This window comes from Leuciscus leuciscus (assembly GCF_965113295.1).
Source record: "Leuciscus leuciscus genome assembly, chromosome: 1".
NCBI lineage: Eukaryota > Metazoa > Chordata > Actinopteri > Cypriniformes > Leuciscidae > Leuciscus > Leuciscus leuciscus.
This window is the reverse complement of record NC_138725.1, coordinates 63,443,272-63,460,774: the sequence shown is the minus strand read 5'-3', so window position 1 is coordinate 63,460,774 and position 17,503 is coordinate 63,443,272. Positions and strand designations below refer to the sequence as shown.

Here is a 17,503-nt window from a genome sequence, read left to right as displayed (position 1 = left end):
TGAAAATTCACAAATAAAGAATTTATAGTGGATTTTCATGTTGTAAGATTGAAACACAGGATATGGGACACGGGACAATAAAATGTCAATTTTAAAATGCACTACCATTCAAAAGTTTGGGGTTAGTGACATTTTTTTTATAAAGAAATTAATAAGATTCAACAAGGATGCATTAAATTGATCAAAAGTGACAGCAAAGACATTCATAATGTTAAAGATTCTAGACATGGATAATAGTTCTCAAGGTTAAAGTTGACCTCTTCAGAGAGATGTAATACAGTTTTGCCCCATTTGTCACAGCAGGACTGACCTCTGTAACTCAGACATAATGAAACCGTGTTCCTATAGGAAAAGAGTCGTTTGAAGGCCACTCGCTCTACAATGGCCCAGCAATAAAAGGGTTAGAAATAAACGTTGCCTTACTCCGTGCGTAATCCCATTCCTCATGCCTACATGCATCTAAGCAAGTGCTGGTAAATTAGTGCTGGAATCAAAAGCAGAGGAGGTTCCTTTCGGCCGACTCCGTGACCTGCCGCCCGCACCTCCTCCTGAATAATTACAGGCCCACATCTCCACACGGCAATTACTGAGCATTTCCACAAGGATCAAGAAGCTCTCTTTCTCTCACCCACACCTGATTCTTGCTCCCACATTCATCTGCTCTTTCAAAGGCCACTCCTGAGATATCACTCTCTTCTCAGTTTTGATAGATATTCGACACTAAGTCATTCTGACCTTTCCAAATATCATTTTAACTTTCAACATGTTTTGGACTTTCTTCAACTGCGGGCTCTTTCATAACCTGTGGGTTGATTTTTCTTTATTTTAAATGTGATTTCAACTTTTTCTTTTTGTTAAATGGAGGTCACATTTTCAGAATACTCCAGTCTTCAATGTCTCATTATCCTTCAGAAATCATTGTAATATAATGATTTGATGCTCAATAAACATTTCTTATAAATGTTGAAAACATTGAATGGAAGGTTCAAAAGAACAGCATTTATTTGATTTATTTTGTCACCTTTGATCAATTTATTGATGGTGTTTTATGTCGGGTATGTCTTAAGTGAATGTAAACGGTTGAGAAAGATAATGCATGTGTAACAGTATATTGGATCAGTGCTTGAGGTCTTAAAGTGACAGCAGCCTAATATCCCTGCTCCCATCTGTGTCATTAATGTTAATCAAGCAACTAAAGAAAAAGAAATTCACTCACTGATCTTGCTTGAATAACTTTTGTTATTTTAATAAGGATGAATCTATATTTTGTTTATAAAAAGAAAACTCTGCGGTGTTTTACATTCGATTTCAATTTCTGAGATTTGATCAGTTGTATTTATTTGTGCTAATTGTTAATTTGCGTATTTGTTCTTAATGTACTGACTATACTTAATATTTGAAAATGTATATTAGTTAGTCTAGTTCATTTAGTTAGTTGTCCTTTAGGCCGCTGATTTTTGTTCATGGTATTCAACTGCAGAATTGTTTTTGCAAAAAGACAGAATAAATATGTTTGATATCTAAATGTTTGACTTCGTTTTTTACTATATTGGAATCAAACGTGGGAATCAATAAGAATCGGAATAGATAAGCAGAATCAGAATTGGAATCACTAAAATTCAAATGATTTTGAAGACCCGACCAGTCCCTACCATAGACAGTAAAAGAAATGGACACAGCGTTGGATTCAACGGAGACAAGTGAAGTCAATTTGAAGCTCTCACTTCCTGATGGTTGAGCGTACTGCGCAGACTCAAACTGAGCTTGACGACGTAGATCTTCTAGGAATCAAACGGGTACGCTCGGTGAGCAACCCGTCTGTCTTCTAGTAGCTGTGCCAAGAGAAATCTGAATCATTCCCTTCCGAAACTTGCAGAGACGGAGAGTGTGAGTAGGAGGTGTCCATGAGCTAGGAGCAGGAGCAACTTTTGCTAAGTATTCTGATGAATTATTTTGTCATTTTGCCTCCACGTCCCCCCGATTGCCCGCGAGCTTCTCCTCCTGTCCATACGGTAATCTCTCTACTGTGCGACAGAGAGTCGCGTGGTTATGATGCAATCGTTAACCTATTTTTACAAAAACTGCTTCTACGGGGCCATAACGTAAGATGCAAGGTAATGGAGCCTTTTATAAATTTTCGTGTTTCTTTAGAAATACATAATGGACAAATGGAGTCTTTAAACATCTCAGATGTAAAGTTATTCGCTGTCAAAGTGACGCCAAAATGAATGGGAGTCAATGGATTGCTAACAGCAGGTGATGGTCCGCTAATCAATGGCGGCGCTCAGGGAAGCTTCAGTTTTTTCTGAAAGATTACCCCCTTGGTCACAACCTACCAGTTGTGTTTTGCAGTAGGTACGTGGCGTATTGAATGGAGTAGTTTAATGATCAGGGGACACTGAGTCCTGAGCTCCTAATTAAGTTCTCAAAAATAAATCAATCATCATGTAATCTGTAGAGGAAGAGACACTCTCAGATGTTTCCATGGAAACCATCAGTGAGCTGCGGGAATATGAAGTGTTGTAACAGGGTCAGGGGGTTATGTGTTGAAAGCGCTGTCTACTAACATCACCTACGTTCTGAAGAAAAGACGCATCTGTCCAGCTCGGATGCCTGTGTCTCGGCTTCATTTAATTAGGCTAATTAAATCTAGATGCACAGTTGTCTCAGCCTATTAATTTGTATCGATCGCCCAAGCTGCTGCAACAGGCTTGCTTTCTCTTGTGCATAATGTTACATTGACTGTGTTAGTCCTAAAGGATTTGTTCGTCTTGTTCCGACTAAATTCTGATTTGAAGTTGTTGTAATTAAGCAAAAAGTCTTAGTGGACTAAATATCATCACTATTTGAGCGCTACCGGACCAATCAAATTAAGGGACTGGAACTAACCGTTCAGTGGCGATAAACGCAGACCTGTGACCACACATTAAGTGTTAATGCAATTTGCTTTGTTGCTCTACAATCTTAAACCTCTTCCAGTTTTGAAACTTTGGTTTCTTTTGGGTGTTTCTTCATTTAGGGACACTTTTAGGACTTTGAACGTTTAGAAAATTAACTCCCTGAAAACACATTTCACACTAGTTTATTACCCAACTACTACAGTGGACACTAGTGGATCATCCTATATACTGCCACCAAGTGGCAAGCCATTGTAATTGGAATTTTTTTCCCCAAACCAAGATGGCCGACAGGCATTGAAAAATGCCAAGTTGTTCCGGAATATCCATCCATTCCTTCTATCCTAGGAGACTCTTACAGTGTTGTACCATCTAGGCTAGGCGTCGTATAATTTTTCCAATTTTCCAATTATTGATTTTAAATTGGGAGGAAATTCTGATTAATCATCTGTCCATTAAAATGGACATCATACATCACTAGCTATATTTCAGCTACAATTCACACTATTACTGTGACTGTTGTTCTTAAATACTTAATCTGCTGTATTTGTTTTGGCTGTAAAAACTATGTATTTGTGTTATTAAAATGTAATTTGCAGTTACGTTAAAAAGTAATCTGAATTTGTAATGCATTACTCGTTACATCAAAAAAGTAATCTGATTACGTAATGCATGTTACTTGTAATGCATTGCTTGATTTGTAACATCAAAAATGTAATCTTATAATGTAATGCATGTTACTTGTGATGCATTGCTTTACTCGTAACATCAAAAAAGTAATCTGATTACGTAATGCATGTTACTTGTAATGCATTGCTTGATTTGTAACATCAAAAATGTAATCTTATAATGTAATGCATGTTACTTGTGATGCATTGCTTTACTCGTAACATCAAAAAAGTTATCTGATTACGTAATGCATGTTACTTGTAATGCATTGCTTTATTCGTAACATCAAAAAAGTAATCTTGTAATGTAGGCTAATGCATGTTACTTGTGATGCATTGCTTTACTCGTAACATCAAAAAAGTAATCTTATAATGTAATGCATGTTACTTGTGATGCATTGCTTTATTCGTAACATCAAAAAAGTAATCTGATTACGTAATGCATGTTACTTGTAATGCATTGCTTTATTCGTAACATCAAAAAAGTAATCTTGTAATGTAGGCTAATGCATGTTACTTGTGATGCATTGCTTTATTCGTAACATCAAAAAAGTAATCTTATAATGTAATGCATGTTACTTGTGATGCATTGCTTTATTCGTAACATCAAAAAAGTAATCTGATAATGTAATGTATGTAACCTGTAAGGCTTTACTTTACTTGTAACATCAAAAAGTAATCTGATTACGTTATTGCATGTTACTGCTCATTTCAGATGAGATTGAAAACACCTGATCAACTAGTTTTTTATTTTATTTTTTAATCACATGCTTTGCATCGTGCCTCACAGCTCTTACCCATGGCAAAAGGCAGTCATGGTTTGATACAGCCAGACTTTCCTGTTTATTTCCATTTGCTCAGAGAGTCAAGGACGTTTGTTGTGCATTGAATATAATGCAGCATGAAGGTTTCTTGTCATTTCATGTGCGTCTGAACAACAAGACTTACTCCAGAAGCTCTGTGGTGCGGCGGTCAGGCCAGTGAAGTGCATGCATTCTGGGAATTCCTACACATAATGAGAGGATCGTTAAGGACCCTTCAACCACTCAATGGTTTTAGCATGACAGTGTGTTCCATAAAGTTCAAGCCTTGTTTGAGCACAAGACAGCAAGTTTGCAGAAGTTTGCATGGATTTTCTGTGGTTGTTCTTTAACCAGTGATGAGATATTAGTGCTTTGCATGCACTCTCGTTTGGTCTCTTCTTTACTCATTAAATGGGCTGATGTATAATTTTTAACTCTCCATGGATTCTTTTTAAATGGTAACTTACAGATAAATGTGTTTGCATGATCAAAGTTCTCAGTTGGTGGGTCGTGACCCGAACATGGGTCACAGGTCTGTTCTGGGACACTATTTTAGCACAAGGAACTAGTAATTAACACTTCTTGCTGTTGTTTATGGATTTATAAAATCTTCGAAATATCCCTCCCAAACTACTTGTATCAATTGGACAGCATAGGCTTATTGGAAAAACATGCCTCTATCTGTATTCAACTTCTTGCACAATACTATGTGATGATCACAAAACACTTTTACCACAGTGCTTGAATTGTAAACTAATACATTCTAATGTTTTTAACCACATAACCAGCTCCAAATATTTTTATTTTCTTCACTCTGGTACGAGTCCCGTAGAACACGTGTAACGATAAAAAAGACTTGTAGAAGCAAGCTAAAATGGCATGGTTGCTTCAGCAAAAGTGTTCATCTCATGTTAGGTTTAGGATTGGGTTTAAACTTTTAACGCCGTTCACCAGACATTTCATTTTCAAACAGTGCCGATGCAACCAATGTAATAAATCGTTACCAGATACGTGTTCATCTCTTTTAGATGAGACTAAACGTACTTTTAGTGCCACTCGTTGGACATTTCACTTTGAAAGTGTCATGAAACGGAATTGTGGCCTCAGTTTTCCAATGATCTTGGGTTTTAATGGTAAATATTTAAGAAGACTGCATTTGCAAGTGATTTTGTGGAGGTTTTAATCATCTAGTATATTGGGGCTGTGCAGTTCATGGTAATATGAACAAATGCTTGTTTTAAGTAATTTTTGTACTGTAAACAATTTTAATCTTTTGTTTGGTCACCGCTTGATGTGCAGTGTCAAAACTTGGTTGTAAACACAATGTGAATTAACACCCACATTGGCAGGCTTGTTTTTAGGAGTACATGTCGTTGATCCTGAATTAGGGATCGAAACTGAGACTAGATTTGTATTGCATATTGAAAGTAAGCCTGCATACAGCCAAAACACAGATAGAGAGAGAGAGAGGGTGAGGATGATCCTGCTTTTTTCAGCCCCTTGATGTGATTAAGACAGGGGTCTGATGGGGGGGGGGGTTGGAACAGTACGCTAGTCATTTTACTGATACAGTCGCTGTACTCCGCACATTCCTCTCTGATTGCACACACCATGTGCTCCGTCTGCCGAGAGCCCATGCACAGACCTCTGCCGCATTAGATTAGCACTGCCAGCATGTTGTCAAGCGCAAGGCCAGCTGTTGTTGGGTTCTGAACATTTGTAGTGTCAATCATTTATTAAGCAAAAAAAAAGAAGCAGAAACGCATTCAAAGGGAAACTTTCTGACTCTATATTTTATGTTGGAAAAATGTCCTTAATGAAGTGCATTTTTATTTATTTTTTATGTACAATTTTCTAATATTACAGATGGAAGGCAATTATTATTCCTTTGTGATCAGACCCTTTAGTGAACCTAAATTCATCTTCAATCTGTTTTTAATAACTTTTTGATAGCAATAACTTGTTTTGCTTCAAAAGAATTAGATTTATGTGAGGGATAATGTATGATCAGCTGGTCATAACCGTAAAATACACCCAGACAGTGTGATCAGGGCCCCAAGAAGAAAATAATTCACATCTGCAATGATGTCTTATCTCTCCTCCAAGCCTTGTTTCCACCTAAATGCTTCTTGGAGTGTGTTTAAGTAACATTTTCCCTTTGCCTTTATTGCTAACACTTTATTTCCTTTATTTCTGGCTTGTCAGTGTTAATGTCCGTTATTAAAGTTAACATTGGGTTCCCCAGTGCACCATAAATGCTGGGTGGCATTGGCAATGGTTGCCTCGGTCGGAAATCAAAAGGTTGTAGGTTTTAACCTGGAAGTACTACATGATGTGGTTTTGTTCGGAAATAAATGGACGTACTGGGGGCACCTTTTATATCTTTATTTTATTTTATTTTTTTACTCATTGACAATAAAAAGAAGCTTTTTTTTTCATTAATTCAACAAAATGATGGTACTTCACAGTAATTTATGTTTTATCAATGTTTTTGATCATCTACAGCCAAATAAAGTTTATTTATAAATCAGTGACACTTTCTGGAAAGCTTTATTGCTATTGCACACAAAGTTTGTACAATCAAAATTTGAGGCTCAAACAGCCAAGTACAGTAGATATTTTGACTCAACCTAAACTTAAATTGAACAACCCAGGTTCACAGGAAAAACGTGCCTGTGATGACATTTCTGCTAAATGATGTTGCTTTGCTTCTTGCACATTTCGGGACACTTTCGATGTGAAATATCCAGTAAGTGATGCTAAAAGTATGTTTAATATTCCCTGAAACAAATGAATGTAAATCTGGCAGCGCTTTATAATGCTGATAATTGTATATTGTCCGTCTTTATTAGTCAATAATCTGCCCTTCTAATCATGATTTGTGTAAAAAGGAATAGAAATGGTTGGTGTGTTACCATCTCTAGAGTTTATTTCGAATGGCCTCAAAACTTTGGTGAATTGTATGAATAGGTACATTTTTGGAGTTTTGCAAACTCGTAGGAAGAGGCACTTGTTTCCAGTGAGCTTGTGTTGCAGCTAAATACTGTAATAATGATGATTTATTTAATGTGCGGCCCTAATTTTTCAAAGAAGTGGTTGCATTGTTAGCATTGTGGTGAAATATCTCAGTATGTTTACGTGCTTCATTGAACCCATAAACATCTTAATAGCCTACACAAAGTAAAGCTCAAAATTCGACTTCGATTGCCTACTTTTGCTGTTTTATCTGGCCAGATTTATGTGGTATTCTCCGTCACAGTTTTTACAGTCACTTTCTTGCCTTGTCACTAAAGTGAAGGTGTTGCACATGCGTCCCCCTTACAGAGAGTCAGGAATAACCAAGCTCTCAGACAAAGTGTATGCTGGCCTCATATTCCAATTAGCTCTTGCAATTAGGCTGGCAGATGTAGCACACGAGGACTGGGATGATAAAATTAGCAACACTGACAGCATTTAGAAAAGAAACCACCTAAGCCCCGCCCAGTCCTTCTGACCTCACTTGTGATTCACAAGTTCAAGGTGTTAGCATTACCCAAAGCTAATTACACCTAGCTGAAGTGACACTAAAAACCTTATTTTTTTCAGTGCTGAGTGGTGTTTTTGTGACAGTTAAACGGCCTCATTTTGGTAGGTACTGGAGTGCTGACTACAGCTTTATTCCTAGTGAGCTGTCTTGCTGTCTACTGCTTACATAGACAGATGTCTTCATAGGCAGCATTTTAACTGAAAAGGCACCTTATAAGTTGCTGAAGCGCAATGCGGTACTAAAATCACATAAAGAGAACACTACTAATTCGAATAGAATTTAACGTTAGCATGTTGCTAAGCTCATGTACTCCAATACACATAAACATACATTACACACACAAAGTTTGTAAAACAGATCCATTTAAATCAGACATATATATATATATATATATATATATATATATATATATATATATATATATATATATATATATATATATATATATATATATGTATGTATTTTTTTTTTAAATTGAACTTTTCAGTTATAATGACTTGTTATAATTAAACTTGGATATTTTTTCACTGAGCTCAACACATGCACTATAATTTCCTCAATCAGAATTAATCCAATCTGATTTCAGATTCTGAAAGTTCTGTTTACATGATCCCTAAATGTTGCATTCTGATTCACATATTCGTTTACATCTGCATTACACGAGCAGTCGCTATGTTCAGAACCGGAGAAAGTCACTGTCCGCAATGTCACCAGAGTTACTGCGAGTGTGATTGTCGTGTTTGCCTTGATTATATATTTAATAAAAAAGCTGGCATATTTGTCCGAATATTTGTCTCCTCCACTGACCAGTTCATAAGAGGTGAGATGTAAATAAACACATGCATATGAATTGAAGATTCATTAAGATCGATTTAGATGTTTTCTGTTTTTTCTGTCCAATTGAGCCATTAATTCGATTATAAACTGATTATTTGGGTGCATGTAAATGAAGCTACAGTACATTCTTGGATTAGCTTCTCTGCAAAATGTACATACAGTGCTTCATATTTTGGCCAAAAATAGGTATCTTTGAGTCCAGTCGAAGATTTCTGCCTATGTTTAGGGAAAGCCTTGGAATCAGGAGCATGTACGTGGTGTCTTAAAATGCCATCTAGGCTATACTGTTCTGTCATTCCAACGTCAGCATCGCCCAATTTTGCTCTTGATTGCAGGAGTGCCATATGAGCGCAGACTTGGTCTCACCTATTCGTTATGTAAACCACCCATATTTAGCGCCAGGCTCTTCTCTTCTCTACCTCTCTTCATTGTACCTTATCGCTCTCTTTTTATTTTTCTTGCCCTCACATGTTATGAGGATGTAGACGTGTCTTTTTAATGAGGAATGCTGGCAGGGCGTTATAAAGTAGGCACCAAGCGAATAGGGAAGGTACAGGAAAGAGTCAGAGGGTAGGTAAAGATGAAAAAAATCCCTTGAAATGGAGAGAGGTCTTTCATCCTTTAGAGAAGAGAACTGTACTCCTCAGTGTCACTGTGTACTCTCCACTTATCATCTTCTTCCAGAACATTTCATACCTTGTCTCGCTGTTGTGCCAAAACTTGCTAACTGGCATTAAGACGCAAGAAGCCCCCCCAAAAAACTCTTGCAATTTTTTTTAAATCAATGAATATGTATTTTTCTTTCACTCTTTCTTTCTTTCCATCTAATGGAGCTCCTGGGGTGACTGATTTTGCTGAGGCACTGCCGCCTACTCTCCATCTTACTCTCCGTCAGGTGCAGACCCACTTTCAGAGCTGCCCAGAAAGTGTGGCAGGAGCAGGAAGGTGACCCGTGACGTCAAGCCACTGAAGCCTGGGGAACAGGTCCTATTGTCGCTCAATCGAAGATTCAGAGCTCATTTTGCTCCCAGACTTCATTTATTGTAGGACACATTGATATTTTTGAAGGTTCAATGAAATATTGACTGAAACATTTGTCAGAGTAGTCTTTGAGTAGTTTGGTGCCTATTAATACCTGACCTAAATCATCTTGTTATAGAGTCTGTCCAAATATGTCTTCCATTCCAGGCATCTGAGAGCGTTTTGACCTGGTATTTCTCCATCTGTTGACATGCTCCTGCCTGTATTTGGCTTCTCTATGTGATGTGTGTTGACTGATTGAACAGCATCTGCCCTGACTAAAACTGTCAAAGATGCTTGATACTGGACCAGTGGATTTGGAGGTCTTTTTTATATTTGGCCAATTAGCTACTACTTATTTTGTGACCACTTGGTTGGGTGCCACTGGGTTCCTAATAAATCACCTAATGCTTAGCTACTTAATGTCGTCTACCTTATTGAGTTGTAAATTTGTAAACAGGAAGTTGTATTTAAAGATTTGTTTTGGCCTTTCCCCTTAATTTAATTAGGAGAGTAGGAAGGTAGTTAGATTAGTCAGGAAGTGAAGTGGTAGAGAGGGGGGGATGGGATCAAGATGGTAGACAGGACCACGAGCCAAGAATTTAACTTGGATCACCTAAGGCGCAACCTGTGTCAGAGTTTGCAGTACGCACAATATGGCAGAATAAGTCCCGTCCTCTAAATAAGAGCCGATCAGCCGTTGTTAAAGCCATCGCATCACTGCAGCTACTGTTAGATGCTTATGTTAGACTTGTGCTCACATGTACATTGCTGGACCAACCTGAAATATACATTGTGTTACTGCTGTTTGAGTGTAAGAAGTTTGTTTTATGAGATTTGTCGCTGTTTTGTAATATGTTTTTTAAAATGTGAATTTGGCAAGCAGTTTTTGAATTTTGGCATTTCCTCATTCAAATAGATAGGAAACTTGCATCCCTGTCATAGCTGCCTGGAGGCGTTGCAATTTTCCTTGAAAGAGACTTTTGTGTGACATTCATAGTATTTGAAAACAGTAGGCGAAAAAGTACCCGGATGACCGACTACTACTGCCAAAGATTCTGAAGTTTGCATCCAATGGACACTTTGCTTATCCTACGGCCACGGGAGAGGATTTATGAATGGCAGTGAATTGACACAACTACGCTATATGTCACATGACAATGACAGCAATGACCAATGTTGTACATCTGGATTACAATCATACTACACACATTCATCCTATTACACACTTTCTGAACAGTCGCGAAGTATTCAAAAACGTACTCAGAGAGAATGTGATTTTTGAATGCAGCCAGTGACTCTTTTGGGGCTCATATTTCCCACAAACCATTGCATTATAGATGAGACGGAGTTTGTGGCTGCTCTGTTGACTTTTTTTTTTTTTTTTCAGTTGAAGACAATGGTGAGGAATGCATGGTCAAAGCTGCCACAGCCATTTTTAAATGCATGAACCTTAAATGTTAATTAGTAATGGTTTTTATGGTCATGGTCACATTAGCTAGATGCTAATGCTACAAGCAAACTTGTACTCTGCATGTTAAGGGCATATATGTAATTTTATGTCGTGGTAATGTGCCAGGAAAGGGATTGAGATTGAGGGTCAAGCACTGACCAATAGTGATGTCAACTGTGAAATACTGGCTAGATTTGAACAGTTTTTTAGTAGGAATGGGCATAAGGTTCCTGTGAGGTGTTACAGGCTGCTGTATTGGATATAGTTATTCGTAGTGAATTTTAGAGGAAGAAAGCAGGGTTCGGTGTTGTTGTGCTGTCAGCTTCAGGACTTTGTTAACCCTAAGGCCCTGGCAGACTGTGGCTGCTCTAATTGGAGGAAGCCCTGAAGGGGAAGTGGATGGTACTCAGGGTGCTATGACAGATGCCCACTCGAGTGAGCCTCACTGAAGGATTACAGCATGATGAGGCGGTAAAGTGTTTATTTTGGTTGCACTAGGACCGGAGCTTCGAGACAATTTGCCCTGACTGCATATGTGCCCTGCCCTCTCAGAAACACTATACATCCCAGCTCTTCCTTAAAACGCACTGTATAAACTTACTGGCAATTTAACAAGCCTAACTCGCACACTGGCACTTCAAATCAAAATATGTTCATTAACTCCTAGCATATGCTTCCTTTCCATCTATTTTACTTTCTCGCATCCTCTTTAATAGCCTCAAAGCCCTGAACAAAATGTCAAAGCTCTTTGCTCACCCCCGAATGAGTGTCTGCTTCCCTCCCACAAGAATAATCACACTCTGTTTAACACAACATGGAATGATGGGTGGTGTGAATGAGGGATGATGCTGTGGACAGTTTTGCATAAGGAAGCGTCCTTGGTATGTTTGTGTGTGTACAGATGCACAGTCCCAGCTGAAAAGATGGGGCACCATCATATGCTGTGTTTAGATGGTGTTTTTTTTGCTGGAGTTCCTTGGTCAGCCAGCTAAACTAGAAGGTACTAATCAGCCTAAACCAGCATGGAAATTCATGTCTAATCCAGTCTTTTCAGCAGGGGGGCTGAATGGAGTTAGACAATGCTACACACTTACAGTATAGGTAACTGACAGCATAATCAAATGAGCCAAGCATTCAACAAACAAGCTGAAGCCTGGGACACACCAAGTCGACGTCAAAGAAAGCCGTGACAAAAGCTGACTTTGCTGCGTCTCGGCCAAAAAACACGGTCGAACACACCAAAAGGACTAAAGGCAACTGTCAACTAGCACTAGCCTTCAACAAAGCGCTTGCGCATTTTGAATATCAATCACGCTGATCACTTTCTTCGTTCCAGTTGGCTCATGTTATAATGAAAAAATGCATGCATTCGAACGCTCAGGTAAGATGACGTATGATTAGAACAGCCTTTTGTCTGTTCCATCTTCGCTTCTTTGCTCGCTTTCGCCACTGTTATTCTCGTGGGATGACTCGTTCGCTAAGATAAACAGCCAATCAGAGTCCTCCCTCTCAGCGACAGCCCGACTCCGATTCAACATGCTGAATCGGCCTAAAAATTATATTTACAAAAAATTGACCAAAGACATCTAAACGAGATGTGACCCTTAAAAGGACAGAATGCTCAGACATACCTTTTCTCATCATAGAAGCTACGTGCCCATTACAGTTAGGTACAGGCTTCGAAAATGCTGTCTCCTTGCAGGAGATCTTAATTTGTGTGTAATGGAGGAATTTCCTGGTGCTGCTTTGACTCGTATCAAATGTTTAATATTGGCTTTTTTGCTATAAGGTGACATCGGTTTATCAGCTTTGTAATGTTGATGCATCCTTAGTGCACTTGCATACTTGGCGTGTTGTAATTCTGCTCTTTAAAGGGGTGGTATAAGGCCCCTTTTTACAATATGTACCATAAGTCTCTGTTGTCCCCATGGTGTATATGTGAAGTTTTAGCTCAAAATACCCCACAGATCATTTTTTACAGCATGTTAAAATTGGGGGTCTGAGGGTCAGTAAAAACACGTCGTTTCATGTGCGTGTCCCTTTAAATGCAAATGAGCTGCTGCTCCCCGCACAGACAGTGGAGCTTCAAGAGCTTGTGTGTGTGTTAGCAGCTCGGATTACACAGACAAGCACTGAAATGTCAGAAACTGTTCTGCCTTTTATGTTTAAACTGGAGTCGGACCATGTTGGAGAGACTCAAGAAGAAGTGACAACATGTTGAGTGCAACAGGCCGTTTCTGAATGGTTAGTTGATTAATTTATGTTGCTGATGTGGAGTTAACTATCTTCAATAAGCATATTCTGCCATGATAATCTATAGAACTGTTGTAAGATGCCTAAAGAGTGACATGCTATTGCATTTGTGTTAAGTACTGTATTGCATGTGAAAAGATGGATGCCACAGCTTGAGCAGACTCACAAATGTGCTCTACTGCAACAACTCTTCCTCTTCACTGCTCGCGTGTTCCTGGGGCGGGGTTTATGTAAATTTTAGGCTTTGTGATGTCACTAACCCGGGAGGAATGTCGTGTAGTCCCTACCAGCCGTTTGTTGTAGTCCTTAAAAAACGATTTCTTTAAAAGCAAATATCTTCCTTTGCTTTGAACTTTGAGGTTGTAACTTCGCAGATGTTGTTTAACATTACACACTAACTAAAGTTTAACACCCCTTTAACACAGCTTTCCATCTCTTGCAGGGCATCATGGAACAGTACAATCCCTGTTTGCGGAATTTCATCGCCATGGGGAAGAACTACGAGAAGGCTCTCTCCAGTAAGTAACGCCCACATCACATCTCCAAACGTCCCCCGTTTCATCCATGTTCAGTCAGCTGTCCAAACCCTCCACGCCTTCCCATCCGCCTTTAATGCCACTTCATTTGAAGATGATGACAATGTTTGTCATCCTGTCATTCAGATGGCCACACAGCCTTATCAACTCTCACACAGCCCGAGACACCTCCTGAGCTCAGATGGGCCAAACACAAACACTCAGCTGATGAAGGGCATTCAGAGAGGAGATAATGTGTCCTGCCTCACTGATGATTTGATATTTAGCCATTAGACAGAGGAACAATCAGACGACTTTGAAGGCTTTGTGCAGTAGGTGACTGATGAAATCCAGACAATTGCCCATTGACGTCTGCATTCACATTGGCAAATGTAATCTTGCTCCGGCAGCCTCGGGTGTACAGTGGCTGTAAAACATTTATGGTGATGTGCAGGAATACATCGTGAAGGAAAATCCCAGGTTTAGCGGAAGCTCAATCGACGGCACCGGCTTTGGGGAAAAAAAATTCGGCCTCTCCCTTCTTTTCCTTAATAAGAAGAAATCTGGGTTACATTGAGGCAATTACAATGTAAGTGAATCCAGAACATTATTTCACCAAGTGCAATGGTTCAACATCTTGGTTGATCCTGGAACAACATTTCAATCAACCAATCAGATTTGACGGCCAAATTTGCAGTTGATGTCAAGTTTAGGCTTATAAACCAGGGTTAGGTGCTTCTTCATCAGTGTTATTCACTATCATTTCCCTCTGATTTTAGGGAGAAGTTATGGATCGTGTTAGGTTTCAGGGTAGGGATATGGTTTGGACTACATTTTCGGACAGGAATGTTATTCCAGGCTCATCAAAATATGTTGCCTCAGGAACGCGTCTAACTTGGCAAAATCAGGGCGTGTGGAAAGAAATGGGGCCAATCTATAAACTTTTAAATTCTCCCTGTTCTATATTATAGCCACAAGATGTAAATAATGTGAAGTGTAACATGGTTTTAACATGGAAAATTCACTTAAACATAATCACCTTTTATGTTTAAAATTCTCTATCTTTGTCGCCATGACAACGCAATATCATATACCCTAAAATGACTGTCAAATATTTAAAGAGTTTTACAGCTCAAATAATACACACATTTTTACAAAATTATTAATGTCAGTGCTTTTATAAAATGATTAGCTTCATTTTTCTCCAAAAATGTCACTGCCATTGTAAGTGCTCTCACTGTAACCTTGATTTTTGCTTCTTAAAAAAATAAAATAAAATTCAATTAACTTAAGGAAAACTTTTTTTTAATACAATTAGTTTAGGTCGGTGCAACAGGTGAAGCAAAATGTTTTTCTTTTCTTTTTTTGCTTGGCCAACTTAATACATTTTTGCTTAGCCAACTTAATACATTTAAGTTCCTGTGTCATACAAGCCAGACAGCTTTCTAACATGCACCATTGCTGGTTAGCATGACACAATTAAATAATTCAAAAAAACTATTTTTGGAGTGCAGTTTCAATCATCATGAGATGCAATGTATAGCATGAATAGATAAGAAGACACTGGTGTCAGTACTGGTATTATATAGTTATTGCTCACAGGGTGAAGCAACTAAACTCACACTATAACTATATCCTGAAATGTGAATTGGTCTTTAAAGAGTCACAATGGAAACCTGGGCTACCCCTAAATCCCAGCACCCAACTCACTGGGGGGATTTATGTAAAATCTGTGAGACAGACTGCCCTTTAAACTCTTGAGCATTAAAGACAGATTGGCTGAGGTGGGTGAAAGAGTCTTATCCTCAGAAAGGGGGTACACAAGGGTCCATATGCTTCAGACTATCCACTAGTAGCAAGAAGTTCTAGAGCAAATAATGCAGCAGTTGGGTAGAGAAGAGCGTGGGTTTTTACCGTAAATACATGGATGAAAAGACATAAAGGGAAGAGACAGAGTTGAAAAAGAGATTTATTCCATAATTGACTACCCCGTAGTGAGGGAAACTGGGCTCTGGTGGGAGGTCCTAGTCCACACTAAGCCGACCAGAATAAATCGTAATCCTCTTTTGCTCTCAAGCCATGTCTTTACCACTCTACCCCGTGTTTTAGGAAATGAAATCACTCAGACACAAAGTCAGCAAAGCTCTCTACCCCCATTTATTATTTCTGACTGGTATTGTTCTTGCTGATTTGTTTTAGAGCCTCAGGCACAGAAAGAAGAATGAGTGCGGTGGGGGAGTGTGTTATGACAAGGTTCTTTCTCAGTAAAAGAGAGAATTTCAAAGCGGGAGACTTGCATGTATGGATGGGAATTGTAAGGATTCCAATTTCACTTAATGACCCATTAGCAAATTTTGAGAAGGCAAACTATCCTTTCATCCTCCAAACCACTTGTCCTATGTAGGATGCTAGAGCGTATCCCAGTGTCTGTGGCCGTAGGGTTAGGGAAACGCCGTGGACTGATGGCCAGGGGAACTTCATGCTGTAAGGCGAGATTTTTGTGAAATTGTTTATTATTGTTTATTCAAGTATATAATTTTTATTTAAAATACCATTTTTATGAAGCAATGAACCTTAAGAGTCACCTGAAAGAGAGTATTGAGCGTAGACGGGGAATAATTGGAAAAACATCAGCTTTTTTCTGTCAGCTTTAATGGAATTCATTCAGAATTGATTTAGTTATGAATTAGACTAGACTGGTTGTGCTGTATGTTTGTGTTGCTTGCAATTATTTAGGACAAAGACATACTATGATTGTGCAATTGTCTATTTATTGTCTTTGAATTAATTGTTGTTATATATATTATTTCAGTATTTCTCTCAGTTTGGTCTGCAAACAACCTAGAACATAATTGTCTGTGGCTCTATTGATTCAACCGAGGCGCATGAAATTTGAGTAAATACTGTTCTAAATTGACGTTCAGGAACCATTAATGGAACTACACTTCCATTTGACTTCCAAAATGATTCAGCTGTGGTTTTTTTTTTTTTTTTTTTTTTTTTTTTTTCTTCATAAATGGACCATTTCCATGGAGTTTTGGTAACACTTTAGTTTAGGGTTCAATTCTCACTATTAACTATTTGCTTATTAGCATAAATATTACTAGGATATTGTCTGTTTATTAGTACTTCTAAAGCACATATTAATGGCTTATTCTGCATGACCATATTCTACATCCTTAAAATCCTACCCAATTCCTAAACTTAACAACTGCCTTACTAACTAGTAGTAATTAGTAGTTTGAGGCAAAAGTCATTGTTAATAGTCAGTTAATGGTGAGAATTGGACAATAATCTAAAGTGTGAAAATCAGCAGTACCAAACTTGACCAAGTAAGTTGTATCTATTTAATATTTAAAGGGATAATTCACCCAAAAATTTTAACTGTCATCATTAACTCATCCTCATGTCGTTCCAAACTTGTTTCACTTTCTTTCTTCTGTGAAACTAAAAGAGATTTTGAAGAATGTTGGTAACCAAACACCAAAAATTCAATGGAAGTCAATGGGAACTGAAACTGTTTAGTTACCA

General features: G+C 38.4%; 1 protein-coding gene across 7 annotated transcripts in view; it reads left to right on the top strand.

Moving 5' to 3' along the window:
* baiap2a (BAR/IMD domain containing adaptor protein 2a) overlaps window positions 1–17,503 on the top strand; it is a 98,807-nt gene that overhangs the window by 13,300 nt on the left and 68,004 nt on the right. For 6 of the 7 annotated variants that reach the window (XM_082142778.1, XM_082142777.1, XM_082142776.1 and 3 more), the window contains exon 2: window positions 13,900–13,975. The exons of the other annotated variant lie outside the window; for it this stretch is intronic. In XM_082142778.1, coding sequence (XP_081998904.1) covers window positions 13,900–13,975 — 76 coding nt within the window. The remainder of the gene's footprint in view (window positions 1–13,899; window positions 13,976–17,503) is intronic. 7 annotated transcript variants of the gene reach the window in all.